The following is a 13,211-nucleotide window of genomic DNA, read 5'->3' on the forward strand; positions in this document are numbered from 1 at the left end:
TCCAAGATGGCAGGACCTCGTCCATATGCTCCACTGAGAGATGCTCTAGGGGCTCAGTAAACGTCTCTGCGACACAGGCCTGCTCCATCCTCGCTGTGGCAGTTGGAGGAGGGAGCCCAGGCCCAGAGTTCCAGGAGAAGGTGCCAGTGGAGATCCGGGGACTGCGGACGCCCCGGGGACAGCCCAGCGCCCCGGACTATCCTCTAGGCCACGCCCCTCGGGCCCGCCTCGGTCGGCGCGCGTCCCTTTAAGGGCGGCGAAACCGCAGCCTCGCTCTGGGGCCGGAGCTTGCGCGCTCTTGCGCCCCGCGCCCCGCGCCCCCCGCCCGTACCCCGCGCGCCCCCGGCGCCGCGCGCGCTCCGTGCGCTCCCCGCACCCGGCGCGCCCCGCGCCGGGCCCCCAGGCCCGCAGTGTCTTCTCCCGCGGTCATGGCCCCGGTGCCCGCGGCGAGCGCCCGCCTGGGGCCATGATCCGGCTGCGCTGCTGGTGCTCGCGGAGGCCCCGCGGCGCGGCGGGGCAGGCAGGGCGGCGCTGGGCGTCGGGTGGGCCTGCTGGCCGCGCCCTGCGAGTGCTGGTGGACATGGACGGCGTGCTGGCCGATTTTGAGGGCGGCTTCCTCAGGAAGTTCCGCGCGCGCTTCCCCGACCAGCCCTTCATCGCGCTGGAGGACCGGCGCGGCTTCTGGGTGTCGGAGCAGTACGGCCGTCTGCAGCCCGGGCTGAGCGTGAGCATCCCCACCCCGGGCGCGCGTGGCCCTGGGGCTCGCCTCCCGTAGCACCGAGTCCTGGGGGGCCACGCTGTTGGCTGTCATCGAGGGCTTCTCAAAATTCAGGAGTACATAAAGTGTAATATATCCAACTCTCCATCTTCAACTGACTTTAATTTTGGGTGTACTTGGCCTCAAGTCACATTCCTGTTTCCTCCTCCTCGTAGATTTGATGAGCATCTTTAGCATCCATTCTTTTCGCCCTTTTACAGCAAAGCGTGGCTCCCTGTAGAATTAGGCCCAGAGAGATTATGAGCCTTTCTGGACATCACAGCACACAGGGAGTCAGTGCACGGTGGGTTTGGATCTACTCCTTGGCTTATCCACTGGCCCTGCCGGCCCCTCTGAGCACCTGGGCTCTGACAGGCCCCCTAGCGCAGTGCTCTACTCTCTGAGTCCATGGTGTATGGAGAGGAGATAGCAGGCTCGCTCCCAGACAGATGGCGTGGCTTGTACGTTTAAACTGCTTGGTGAAAGGAGCCAGATTTTGCCCTGGACCAACCTAGAGGCCCAGTGTTTTCTGCTGTCCCTCAGTGGGCCTTCTGAGGTGGCTGCCAGGGGAGCTGATAGGATTTGAGAGCCTATTCTGTAACCCAGCTTGCCTGCATCCCCTCCTCTCCGAGGCAGGCTTGATTTTCTCCCTTGTGAAAGGGGCAGCCAGGATCCAACAGTCCATCTGTGTGCCAAGGTCACCCGGTCCTGTCCTCTGTGCTCCCCCAACAAGTGCCAGCTCTGTGACTCACGGACGGCATCTTGACAGAATTCTGGTTTGTGGAGGGGCCGGTGTTCCAAAGGAAATCAAGTGCCCCTTCTCTTCAGGAACACCAAGCGCTTCAGAAGGTGACCTTCCCCCAAGCCTGGGGTGCTGACTCCTCCCAGTCCTGATACCCAGTTAAAAACGCTCTAGTAACTTTGCAGGCTCTGACGTCCTCCTCCGCCCTGTGTGTGTTCATTCACAGAGGGCGCTCAGCAGTGCAGTCTCAGTACCTCTTTCCTCCCAGGACCGTATTACCATGCAGAAGGGAAGCTCACCCCCAGCTCTCAGGCCAGTGACTCTTCCAGTCCCTTGCGCCCATGTGCAGACTCTGGCTCTGAGGGGATGATTTGCTGGTTTCCAAGGCCTGGGAGCAGAGCTCCAGGGGCACCAAGGAGGGCTATTCCTAGAGCTTGCTCCTGGGAACCATGCAGGCAACGGGGCATTGATAGAGGCACATGTGACCTTATCTCTAGCACCGCTCACAGCAGGACCTCCCTGGGTCTCCCCTGGCACGATTGGTCCAGCGTCTGCCTGAAAAGCACCCAGTCAGGCACCCAGCTTACACACGGAGGCATTCATGGTTTACAAAACATGGGTCTATCTGTATTTCCTTTGATCTTCACATGCCAAGGGGTAAGCAGGGCAGAGGAAGGCATAGCTCATTGTAACTGACTTAGAATCTTACACTGTTGGACAGTTGAACTGATCCCAGAGAGAGGAAATGCCTTGACCAGGGTTTCAGGGCAGGTTGGGGGTAGGGAGGGAAGCTGGGCGTTGGTCAGAGGTGCAGTGGTTAGCCCCAGGTCACACCGCCAGGGCCAGCACTTCTGACTCCTCCTCGAGCCTGCTTTCCACCAGTCACACTTGCACGGCGTCCGTTTGAGTCAGGAGACCCAAGTTCAAGTTCTGAACTTGAAAAAAATTTTCAAGTGGCTTTGAAAACAGCCTGTGAAGCCCAGCTGCCTCATTTGTATCCTGGGGATGGCAGTTCTTGCCACTTGAGGAATGTGAGACCCAGACAGAGTGTATGTTAGCAATAAGCACTGGTTTGCTTAAATCCATCGAGTTAACCTCCAACGTGTGTGACTTCTGTGTGCTCACTGTGGGGGAAGCACTTGTTCTGGGACCAGGGGCTTCTGACCTGAAGGGGATCTGTTTCTTGCTTCTCAGAGGCTGGGGTTTGTCACTTTCCCCTTGGCCTGGCCCTGGAAGGAAGTGGCATACTGCAGACTTGAATGTGGCCAGCAGCATAAGGTGGGCACTCCTCGCCAGGTGGGTTGGAAGCCACCATTTTGCTGTGTGACGTTAAGTCGGTCTTGTCCACATTCTGAGCCTTGGTTTTCTCACATGTGAAATGAGGGTCTGCATTTGGGACTTTTAAACTTAAAAACAGCAGAATACTTAAAAAAAAAACCAAAAAAACAGTGTTTATTGGCATCCCAACACATAGCACAGATAAGGAGCTGCTTTGGTGGTGTTGAGCAGCCATGCCCACCTTCTGCCCATGCCCCCATTCCATGGGGCTCAGAAAGGCCTGAGCTCCTCCAGCTACTGAACATGAGTGAGGGCTTCAGCATGGAGGCAGGACCTGGCCCGCCCTTGCAGCCTCCAGGGTGCTCTGGCCCTTAGAATCAGGCAAGGGCGTGGTTCCTGAAGGCCGGTCTTCCCGCCCTCTGACTCCGGCGGGGCCTCCCGCAAAGCCAGCTTCTGAACCCTGTAGTTAGCCCCTGCCGGATCCTTGTGGAAGCTGGGCCCCTCCTGGAGAGGGACTGGAGTACACGCCCACTCCACCAACCTGCCTTCAGGAAGACTGTCCTCGGGTGTGGGGCTCAGGGTGCTGAGGACCCCGGGCGTCACCTGCTTTTTTTCCCCCTCTTCTCAGGAGAAGGCCATCAGCATCTGGGAGTCTGAGAACTTCTTCTTTGACCTCGAACCTCTCCCAGGAGCTGTGGAAGCTGTGAAACAGATGGCCAACCTGGAGAGGTAAGTCTGTCCTGGCCCAGGGTCCACGCCCCTTCCCGTGTGCCCTCTGCCTGTCTTCCTCCTGCTTGCCCTGCACCCTGCATGGGCCGGCTTGGTAAATCCTTCAGGGCCTCTCTGCAAGCTAAGATGCTTCCATCTGGTAACTTGGGAGAATGTGGAATCTAGTTTGACGCACTTTGCTGGGTGTCCTGGGTTCATTTGTTCAGCAAATCTCTAAGAACCAACTGTTAGACTCGTTCCCTGCAACCCTGGAGCTTACAGTCCAGCCGGGGAGCAGGCGGTGAACAGAGCGTCACTCAGGAAGACTGTGATAACACAGGGTCACGTGTGTGAAGGGGTGCGATGGGGACCTGGGAGAGATGGGGAGGAGGTGGCAGCAGGAGGAGGGGGAGCCATCCGCCTGACCCTGTGAGCCGAAGCCCCCCCTGCACCCGGAACCAGTGCCCACCACAATCCAGTAACACAGTGCTCCTCCTCTGAGAGCTTAAAAAACAGTCATCTTACTGAGATGTAATTCATGCAGCCCACATCCAGGTGGTTTTTAGCGGAGTCACAGAGGTGTTCACCCATCACCATCATCAGCTTCACAGCCTATCCGCTCCCCATCTCCCGCAGAGAAACCCTGGACCATCCACAGTCGCTGCCTGTTCCTGCCCTCCCCCCACCACCCATGGCAACCACAGTAGGCCTCCTGTCCCTGGATTTGCCTCTTCTGGACGTTTCATGTACATTTCTTATGGTATCTGGCCTTCTGTGGCCGCTTCTTTCACTCAGCATGTTTCCAGGTTTATCTGTGTCCCAGGGTGAATCAGCGTTTCATCTCATTTCACTGCCAAGTGACTGTCAGTCCTGTGGCCCACTGTGTTCTGTCCATCTGCTCATTAACTGGTAGACCTTGGGGTGTTTCTTCTTTTTAAATATGGAGACTAACACTGCTGTGAACCTTCATCTACAGGTCTCTGTGGTCGCTTGTTTTTGTTTCTCCTAGGTGTGTACTGCCGGGAGTGGAACTGCCGGGTCATGGGCTGAATCCAGACTGTTTTCAGCTGCACGTTTTGCGTTCCCAGTAGTAATATCGAAGGGATCCAGCTCCTCCTCCCAACCCTGGCTGTAGTCTTTTATTATGTTTTTTTAATATTTATTTTATTTGTTATTTATTTGGCTGCACCAGGTCTTAGTTGCAGCATGCAGGGATCTAGTTCCCTGACCAGGGATCGAACCTTAGGCCCCCTGCATTGGGAGGGTGGAGTCTTACCCGCTGGACCACTGGGGAAGTCTCTTTTAAAAAAATATATTTATTTTATTTAGCTGTGGTCTTTTTTATTCCAGCCATCCTAGTGGGTGTGATGTGGTGTCTCATTGTGGTTTTAATCTGCATTTCTCTGAAGACAAATGCTATGCAGCTTCTTTTGGTGTGCATATCAGCTGTCTGTCCTTTTAGGATAAATGTTTATTCAGATCCTTTGCTAACTTTTTTTCAATTGGGTTATTTGTCGTTTTTGTTATTGTTAACTCTTAAGAGCTCTTTATTTATTCTGGGTAACAAGTCCCTTGTGAGATATATGACTTGCAAATACAGTTTCTTATTCTATGATTGTTTTACTTTCTTGCTGGTGTCCTTTGGAACCCAAAGTTTTTATTTTGATGTAGTTAAATTTATCTGTTATATTCTTTTGCTGTTTGTGTTTTTGGTGCCATCTCTAAGGATCCTTTGCCTAACCCAAGGTCACAAAGATTTGCTCCTGTGTTTTCTTCTAAGAGTGGTATAGGTTTAGCTCTTTTGTTCAGTGTGTTTGATTTATTTTGAGTTAATTTTTTTCATGTGGTGTGAGGTCCTACTTCCTTCTTTTTCATGTGGGAAATCCAGTTGTCCCAGAGCCATTTTTTGAAAAGACCCTTCTTTTCCTCCATGGAATGGTCTTGGCTTGCTTGTCAAAAGTCAATTGCCCATAAATGTTAGGATTTCTTTCTAGGCTTGCATAACTTTTATTGGTCACAGTTTTGCTTGAATTTAGTAGTCACAATGACAAATCAAATATTTGGTGTGATTTGGCCTTGGTTGTGCCATGTAACCGGAGAAGGCAATGGCCCCACTCCAGTACTCTTGCCTGGAAAATCCCATGGATGGAGGAGGCTGGTAGGCTGCTGTCCTTGGGGTCGCGAAGAGTCAGACACGACTGAGCGACTCCACTTTCACTTTTCACTTTCATGCATTGGAGAAGGAAATGGCAACCCACTCCAGTGTCCTTGCCTGGAGAATCCCAGGGACGGGGGAGCCTGGTGGGCTGCTGTCTATGGGGTCGCACAGAGTCGGACACGACTGGAGTGACTTAGCAGCAGCAGCAGCAGCAGTGCCATGTAACTGGCCTTCCAGGTGGTGTTGTTGGTAAAGAATACACCTGCCAGTTCAGGAGGCATAAGAGATGTGGGTTCAACCCCTGCGTTGAGAAGATTCCCTGGAGGAGGGCACAGCATCCCACTCCAGTATTATTCCCTGGAGAATCCCAGGGACAGAGGAACCTGGCAGGCTACAGGCCATAGGGTCGCACAGAATCGGACACTACTGAAGCGACTCGGCACGTATGCACATACCATGTAACTGCCTTTGAACTTCATCAGCTTTCAAGGTTCTAATGTGATAAATAGACATCAGGCCCTCTGAGCAGTATATTCTATTCTAGTCTATGATTTGAACTTGATTTACACTGGAGCAGTGTGATACAACTTCTTCCACCTGTAGCAAAAGCCCAGAGAGGCAGAGAACGTGTAGAAAGCTTTTGCACCAAAGCCTTTTTTTTTTTTTCCAGCTGTTTTAGGTCTTGGTTGTATTTTGCAGGATCTCTGGTCGTAGTACATGGATTCTCTAGTTGTGGTGTGCAGACTTAGTTGCTCTGCAACATGTGGGATCTTCATTCCCCAACCAGGGATCAAACATGTGTCCCCTGCATTGCATGGCAGATTCTTAAGCACTGGACCCCCAGGGGAGTCCCATATAAAGCTTTTAAAAGCTCTGTTCTTGTCTGGACCATACTTACCAGCTGTAGTCTGGGGAGCTGGGTTGCATGATGGTTAAGGCTCAGTGTGAACCAGGGTGAGCCCACTTCTCCAGAATCAGACTCTTAGTACATTTCTAAACTCTCTGTGACTCGGTCTCTTCACCTGTAAAATGCACAATGTAAGCGTTAGCTGCCACTGTTACTACTCGGCAGGATTTAGTAGGTGAGCAGCAAGAAGAGTGTCCTTTGGCCAAAGCAGCATGGGGAACGTCCATGAGAGGTTTCTTTTCATGGTGGGGTGGGTTCCCAGAACTTGTTAGTTTGCAGATGTGTTTGAGGATTCTTTAGGGGGTGGGAGAGGAGGAATGTGGGTTCTGGAGCTTTTTCTCAGCTGCTCTATTTTGCAGACATTCCAGCTTGCGACATGCGTTGGCCCTGTACTTCCACTCTGGATCTTAGCCGGGTAGACAATTCTGATGATCAGTCTGTCCCCAAAGTTTGCACGGAGAGAGGGGTCGAGTCATAACCAAGTGGAGAGCCTTGTGTCTAATGCTTGTGTTGGAGGTTGCCCAGGAGGGGCTCGTTCAGGTGCAGATGCTTCTCCAAGAAGGCGACATCTGACCCCAGACCTGCAGGGTCGAAGTGAATAGTGAAGTGCAGAGTGGGCAGGGGTACAGGCCCCAGAGGGGAAGGGTTTTGCTGACTTGGTAACAAAGGAGACCAAGGTTTCAGCGAGTGTGGAGCAGGAAGGATATAGTGTACGTGGTTGAAGAGAGAAGGGTGTCATCTCATTTAGGTTTTAAAACCACGGGCTCGGGTGCTGAGTTTGGCATTTCTCCAAAGAAGAGCTCCAGATGGCAACTAAGCATGTGAAGTTTGCCTCAGCGTTATTCGTCCTTAGGGAAATGAGTCACAATTACAGCGGGAAGCCCACGGAACGACTATGACAAGAAAAACAAGTGTAGCCAAGGATGGAGGGAGCTTGGAGTCCTTGTCGCCGATGGTGGGATCGAAACAGATGCAGCTGCTGCCTCAGCAGCCATGTCCCCGGGGCGTGGAGCCGGCTGTAACCCAGCAGTCGCACCGAGAGAAATGGAGGTGCAGATCCACCAGGCCCTGAGCACGGGTGTCCCCAGCAGCTCGATGCCTGGGGGAAGCAGCTGCGCCCTCCATCCTGGTAGCATGTGCCTCACTGCGATGTCACTGGGCAAGAAAGAGGCCTGAAGTTCCAGTGCCCTTGAAAACACGACCCCAAAGGACAAGACCACGTGCTGTGGGGTTCCGTTAACATGAAATGTCCGGAACAGGCAACTCCATGGAGACACAGCAGGAGACACCCAGGGCCGCAGTCTGACTGAGACCTCTCGGGACCACTTTGCAGAGAGCTGGGACCCAGTGTCCTACGGGTGTGACCCAAGGGGCAGGGGACCCCCTGGCACTGTTGGTGGGTGCTGGGTCTGGGGTTGTGGGAGGCGCTGGTGCAGCACAGACCTCAGGGGTCCCTGAGGGCCCAGGAGGACCAGCCCTTGACCCAGACTCTGGCTTGCAGGTTTCTTGGCTCCGCGCCGAGCAGGGCCCTGATGTCCCTGATAACTGGTTCTGTCCTGTAAAGCCTCCCTGGCTGGATGCTGCTCACCTTCCCCAGTAGTTCCTGTCATGTCTGGGTGGTGGCTCCAAACCTCTGCATGGCTGGCTGCACGGGGGCTGCCGTGTGGTTTGCAGGCCCCGGGCTGGTGTCCCACGTGGTGGCCAGGGCCGTGGCGGAGGGGTGGGGGCAGGTACGGACCCAGGCAGGGGGGCTGTGGGCACACAGCCTCACCAGACCGCTCTCTCCCCAGCACTGATGTCTTCATTTGCACGAGCCCCATCAAGATGTACAAGTACTGTCCCTTCGAGAAGGTGAGACACCTGCCGCGGGGCCTCTGCTCACCTTGCCTGCGTCCTGGGGAAGGGCTGGGACCCTCCCATACAGCCCGCCTGGGGGTCTGGGCCGGGGCCTCCTCCCAAACGTTATAAAAAAGAAGGAAGGAAATTCTGTCAACTATAGATGTTTCTCTGACTTTTCTTGATTTTTCAAAATCTCTTTGATTAGCCATTACTTTAGCAATAAAAAAGTAAATACATTTGTCACTCAGGAAACAGTTACCAGGCCCCTGCTATAACACTGGGCATCTGGGGCTTAAAAATGCCTCTCTCTGCTCTTGGGAGCTAAGGACAGCACGGCAGGAAAAGAGACAGGTGTCCCAGGCTCTGTGGTCCAGTAGGGAGGAAGCCCAGAAGCCCAGGCTGGCTCCCTGGGGAAGGGAGGAACTGGGAAGACCAGTTGTAAGTGGTGGGACAGCTGAGCAAAGGCCAAGAGACCTGGGGGAGGCACAGGGGCAGAAGCAGGAGGGGGAGGGAGAGGCTGAAAGGCAGGGCCTTTACAGAACCAGTGGTTTGGGCTTCAAGCAACAGGCACCCCAAGGCCTCTGAAGGGTTTTTAAGCAAATCCAGGCCTGGAGTGTCCGAGTCCTGGATGGCCCAGATGTCAGCTTGTTCTCACCCAGCTTGGCAAGGAGACAGCCTTGTGGAGCCTTTTTGTAAACCTAACAGCACCCAGTTATTCTGGGATGTTCGTGTTACTTTGTGACCGTGGAGGGGCTTTAAGAGAAGTGGGCCATTTGTGCGGGTTCCCCATCTGCTGGGGAAGGTCACTCGGAGCAGGGTGTTGGGGGAGCCCCCAGACACACCTGTACCCCTGGCTCTGGCACCGCACACCCACTCCCACTGTGGGTCCAGTTCTCATGTGGCCTCCAGACCAAAGCTCAGGTAGGGCTGGAAGGCAGACTGGTCAGGGCTTCTGGAAGGGACGACGCACCTAAGGGTTGCACCCCTTTTCCTTGGGCTGGAGCCTTGCAGGGTGCATGGGGGACCTGAGCTGGGTTGGGGTATTTGGTCAGAGCCGCGGTACTACCACTTTGTAGCTGTGGACTGGGACGGCTCTGTGGTCCCCTGCACGTGGGTAGTCTCCCTGGCAGCGCCCTGGCCTCATAGCCCCCCCTCCTCTTGGCCCACTCTCGTTCCAGTATGCCTGGGTGGAGAAGCACTTTGGCCCTGACTTCCTGGAGCAGATTGTGCTGACCAGAGACAAGACCGTGGTCTCTGCTGACCTCCTCATAGACGACCGGGTGGACATCACAGGCAAGTGGCCTGAAGTAGGGGAGGGGCAGGCATGGGGGCCCCAACCCTTGTGCCCATCCCCCAGCCCCATAGTCACCAGATCTGTGTGAGGCATCCTGTCCAGCCTTGAACCTTGAGCTGAGCCTCCTCCCTTTCAGGGAGACAAGCTTCTTCCCCACACACACCCCCAGGGAGTCAGGGAGAGTGGTCCAGCCCAGGGGTAATGCACTGGGGCAGCCTTGATCACGTCACCATACACCTTGAAGCCTTGCCTTCCTGTTAAATGAGGGCCAGACTCTGGCTGCCAAACATTTCTTTTTAGCAACAGAATCCTTTCTTTTTTCCTCAAAAGTAATTTGGACTGAATCTAGTATGTAAACCAGGAAAGCAAAACCTAATTTCTGTAGTTGAAGGTGGTTTAGGAGCTGTATTTTTCCCTTTTGCTTATGGGTGTCCCCCTCCCCCCAAAATAAACAAACCTTGAGTTTGCTTATTAAGGCGAGGGGGAATGATTGGTTCACCAAACTGAAAAGCTAACGTGGGAGGGCTTCAGTTCAGTTCAGTTCAATCCAGTAGCTCAGTAGTGCCCAACTCATTGCAACCCCATGGACTGCAGCACGCCAGGCTTCCCTGTCCATCACCAACTCCCAGAGCTTGCTCAAACTCATGTCCATCAAGTCGGTGATGCCATCCAACCACTTCTTCCTCTATTGTCCCCGTTTCCTCCTGCCCTCAATCTTTCCCAGCATCAGGGTCTTTTCTAATGAGTCAGTTCTTCACATCAGGTGACCAGCGTATTAGAGTTTCAGCTTCAGCATCAGTCCTTCCAATAAACATTCGGGACGGATTTCTTTTGGGATTGACTGGTTGAATCTCCTTGTAGTCCAAGGGACTCTCAAGAGTCTTCTCCAACACCACAGTTCAAAAGAATCAATTCTTTGGTGCTCGACTTTCTTTATGGTTCAACTCTCACGTCCATACATGACTCCTGGAAAAACCATAGCTTTGACTAGACTGACCTTTGTTGGTAAAATAATGTCTCTGCTTTTTAATATGCATCTAGGTTTGTCATAGCTTTTCTTCAAGGAGCAAGCATCTTTTAATTTCATGGCCTCAGCCACCATCTGCAGTGATTTTGGAACCCAAGAAAATAATCTGTCACTGTTTCCATTGTTTCCCCATCCATTTGCCATTAAGTGATGGGACCGGATGCCATGATCTTTGTTTTCTGAATGTTGAATTTTAAGCCAGTTTTTTCACTCTCCTCTTTCACTTTTATCAAAAGACTATTTGGCTCCTCTTTGATTTCTGCCATAAGGGTGCTGTCATCTGCATATCTGAGGCTATTGATATTTCTCCCAGCAATCTTGATTCCAGCTTGTGCTTCATCCAGCCTGGCATTTCACATGGTGTACTCTGCATATAAGTTAAATAAGCAGGATGACAATATACAGCCTTGACATACTCCTTTCTCAATTTGGAACCAGTCCGTTGTTTCATGTCCACTTCTAACTGTTGCTTCTTGACCTGCATACAGATTTCTCAGGAGGCAGGTAAGACAATCTGGTATTCTCATCTCTTTAAGAATTTACCACAGTTTGTTGTGATCCACACAGTCAAATGCTTTAGCGTAGTCAATGAAACAGAAGTAGATGTTTTTCTGGAATTTTCTTGCTTTTTCTGTGATCAAAGGGATGTTGGCAATTTGGTCTCTGGTTCCTCTGCCTTTTCTAAATCCAGCTTGAACATCTGGAAGTTCACAGTTCACGTACTGTTGAAACCTGGCTTGGAGAATTTTGAGCATTGCTTTGCTAACATGTGAGATGACTGCAATTGTGTGGTAGTTTGAACATTCTTTGGGATTGGAATGAAAACTGACTTTTTCCAGTCCTGTGGCCATTGGTGAGTTTTCCAAATTTGCTGGCATATTGAGTGAAGCACTTTCACAGCATCATCTTTTAGGATTTGAAATGGCTCAGCTGGAATTTCATCACCTCCACTAGCTTTGTTCGTAGTGATGCTTTCTATGGCCCACTTGACTTCACACTCCAGGATGTCTGGCTCTAGGTGAGTGATCACACCATCGTGGTTATCTGGGTCATTAAGATCTTTTTTGTATAGTTCTTCTGTGTATTCTTGCTTCCTCTTCTTAGTATCTTCTGCTTCTGTCCTTTATCGAGCCCATCTTTGCATGAAACGTTCCCTTGGTATCTCACATTTTTTTGAAGAGATCTCTAGTCTTTCCCATTCTATTGTTTTCCTCTATTTCTTGGCATTGATCACTTAGGAAGACTTTCTTATCTCTCTCTGCTATTCTTTGAAACTCTGCATTCAGATGGGTATATCTTTCCTTTTCTCCTTTACCTTTTGCTTCTCTTCTTTTCTCAGCTATTTGTAAGGCCTTCTCAGACAACCATTTTGCCTTTTTACATTTCTTCTTCTTGGGAGGGCTTCAGGTGTGGCTGAATCTAGGAGCTCAGACAGCATCCACCAGATTCGGCTTCTTTATCTCCTGGTTCTGCCTGCATGCTCTGGCAGATGTGCCCCTGCTGGTGTTCGTCAGCAGTTTCGGGGTTAAATCCTATTCTCTTGGACACCTCAGTGGGAAAATCTGAAATATTCCTTCCCTGATTATTTTTGGAACTGGCTAGGGAAACATCCTCATCTCTACCCCCATCAGCGTCCAGAAAGTGGAATCCACACGAGGGACTTGAAGCTTGAGGGACTTGCGGGGCCGACGGTCAACAGCTGGTGACAAAGCTGGCCTGGGCATGGGGGCAGGATGCCCGGGCACGGGGGCAGGTCAGGCGGACATCTCGAGGGTCAGCCTCCAATGAGCACCTGTGTTGGGGTCCAGGGCTGCAAGGGGGTCCTCATCCAGTGGGCTGCTGTGACCCCCCTGGGGCTCCTGCCACGGGCCTGAGGTGCTGCTCTCTCCCCCAGGGGCCGAGCCAAATCCCAGCTGGGAGCACGTCCTGTTCACAGCCTGTCACAACCGCCACACACAGCTGCAGCCCCCCAGCCGCAGGCTGCACTCGTGGGCAGATGACTGGAGGGCGATTCTGGACAGCAAGCGGCCCCACTGAGCTGGGCTGAGCCCTGGCCCTGTACATGCCTGGCCGGGCCCTCCACGGACCTCAGTGCAGGGCGGGCCCAGGGGCCTGGACAGGACTCCAGGCGCCCAGGCCGACCTCAGGCCTCTGGTCTGGGAGGAGCTGGGGCATTGTTCGGTGGGGCAGTCCTCCCCTCCCTCAGGGAAGCCCCCTCCCTGCCGGCAGCTACCTGGTCTGAGGACGATGCAGGAGCAGATGGTCGAGCGGCCCCTCTGAACCTCAGCCCCTGCCGCCTGCCTGACACCCAGTGGGGTCTCCCCCAGGGACCCGCCTGGATTCAGCAACACGGTGCGAGTTCCAGGTCATGCTGGGTCCGTGCAGGGGACCTCACAGCCCGGCCTCTGGCTGGAGGGCTCGGCCCCCACTCCAACCTGGGGGTTCACAAGCTTTGGGTGTTCACTGGAGGCGTGAACAATAAATGCTGTTCTCAGTCCCCA

The 13,211-nt window shown here is 53.2% G+C and overlaps 1 protein-coding gene across 7 annotated transcripts; it reads left to right on the forward strand.

The window, feature by feature from the left end:
* Window positions 1-13,211, forward strand: NT5M (5',3'-nucleotidase, mitochondrial). 7 transcript variants are annotated; one of them, XR_006549533.2, is made up of 6 exons: window positions 3-724; window positions 2,694-2,777; window positions 3,406-3,506; window positions 4,122-4,245; window positions 8,341-8,401; window positions 9,568-9,643. XR_006549533.2 is itself a non-coding variant. In XM_006042844.4 (6 exons), exons 1-6 carry the CDS (start codon window positions 467-469, stop codon window positions 12,745-12,747), a joined length of 762 nt encoding a protein of 253 aa, XP_006042906.2. In that variant the 5' UTR covers window positions 329-466; the 3' UTR covers window positions 12,748-13,211. The 7 variants fall into 7 exon arrangements, 6 of the variants coding, with proteins under 6 accessions (XP_044795077.1, XP_044795078.1, XP_025136202.1 ...); XM_006042844.4 differs by lacking the exon at window positions 4,122-4,245 and adding an exon at window positions 12,605-13,211 and having other exon boundaries at window positions 329-724; window positions 9,568-9,682; XM_044939142.2 differs by lacking the exons at window positions 8,341-8,401; window positions 9,568-9,643 and adding an exon at window positions 4,495-4,744 and having other exon boundaries at window positions 1-724.

This window comes from Bubalus bubalis, chromosome 3, assembly GCF_019923935.1.
Source record: "Bubalus bubalis isolate 160015118507 breed Murrah chromosome 3, NDDB_SH_1, whole genome shotgun sequence".
Taxonomy (NCBI): domain Eukaryota; kingdom Metazoa; phylum Chordata; class Mammalia; order Artiodactyla; family Bovidae; genus Bubalus; species Bubalus bubalis.

Coding starts and splice junctions, on each gene's coding strand:
- NT5M (XM_006042844.4), top strand. CDS start 467: ATGATCCGGCTGCGCTGCTGGTGCTCGCGGAGGCCCCGCGGCGCGGCG. Junction 3,507..8,340: donor CAGATGGCCAACCTGGAGAG/GTAAGTCTGTCC, acceptor CTCTCTCCCCAG/CACTGATGTCTTCATTTGCA. Junction 8,402..9,567: donor AGTACTGTCCCTTCGAGAAG/GTGAGACACCTG, acceptor CTCTCGTTCCAG/TATGCCTGGGTGGAGAAGCA.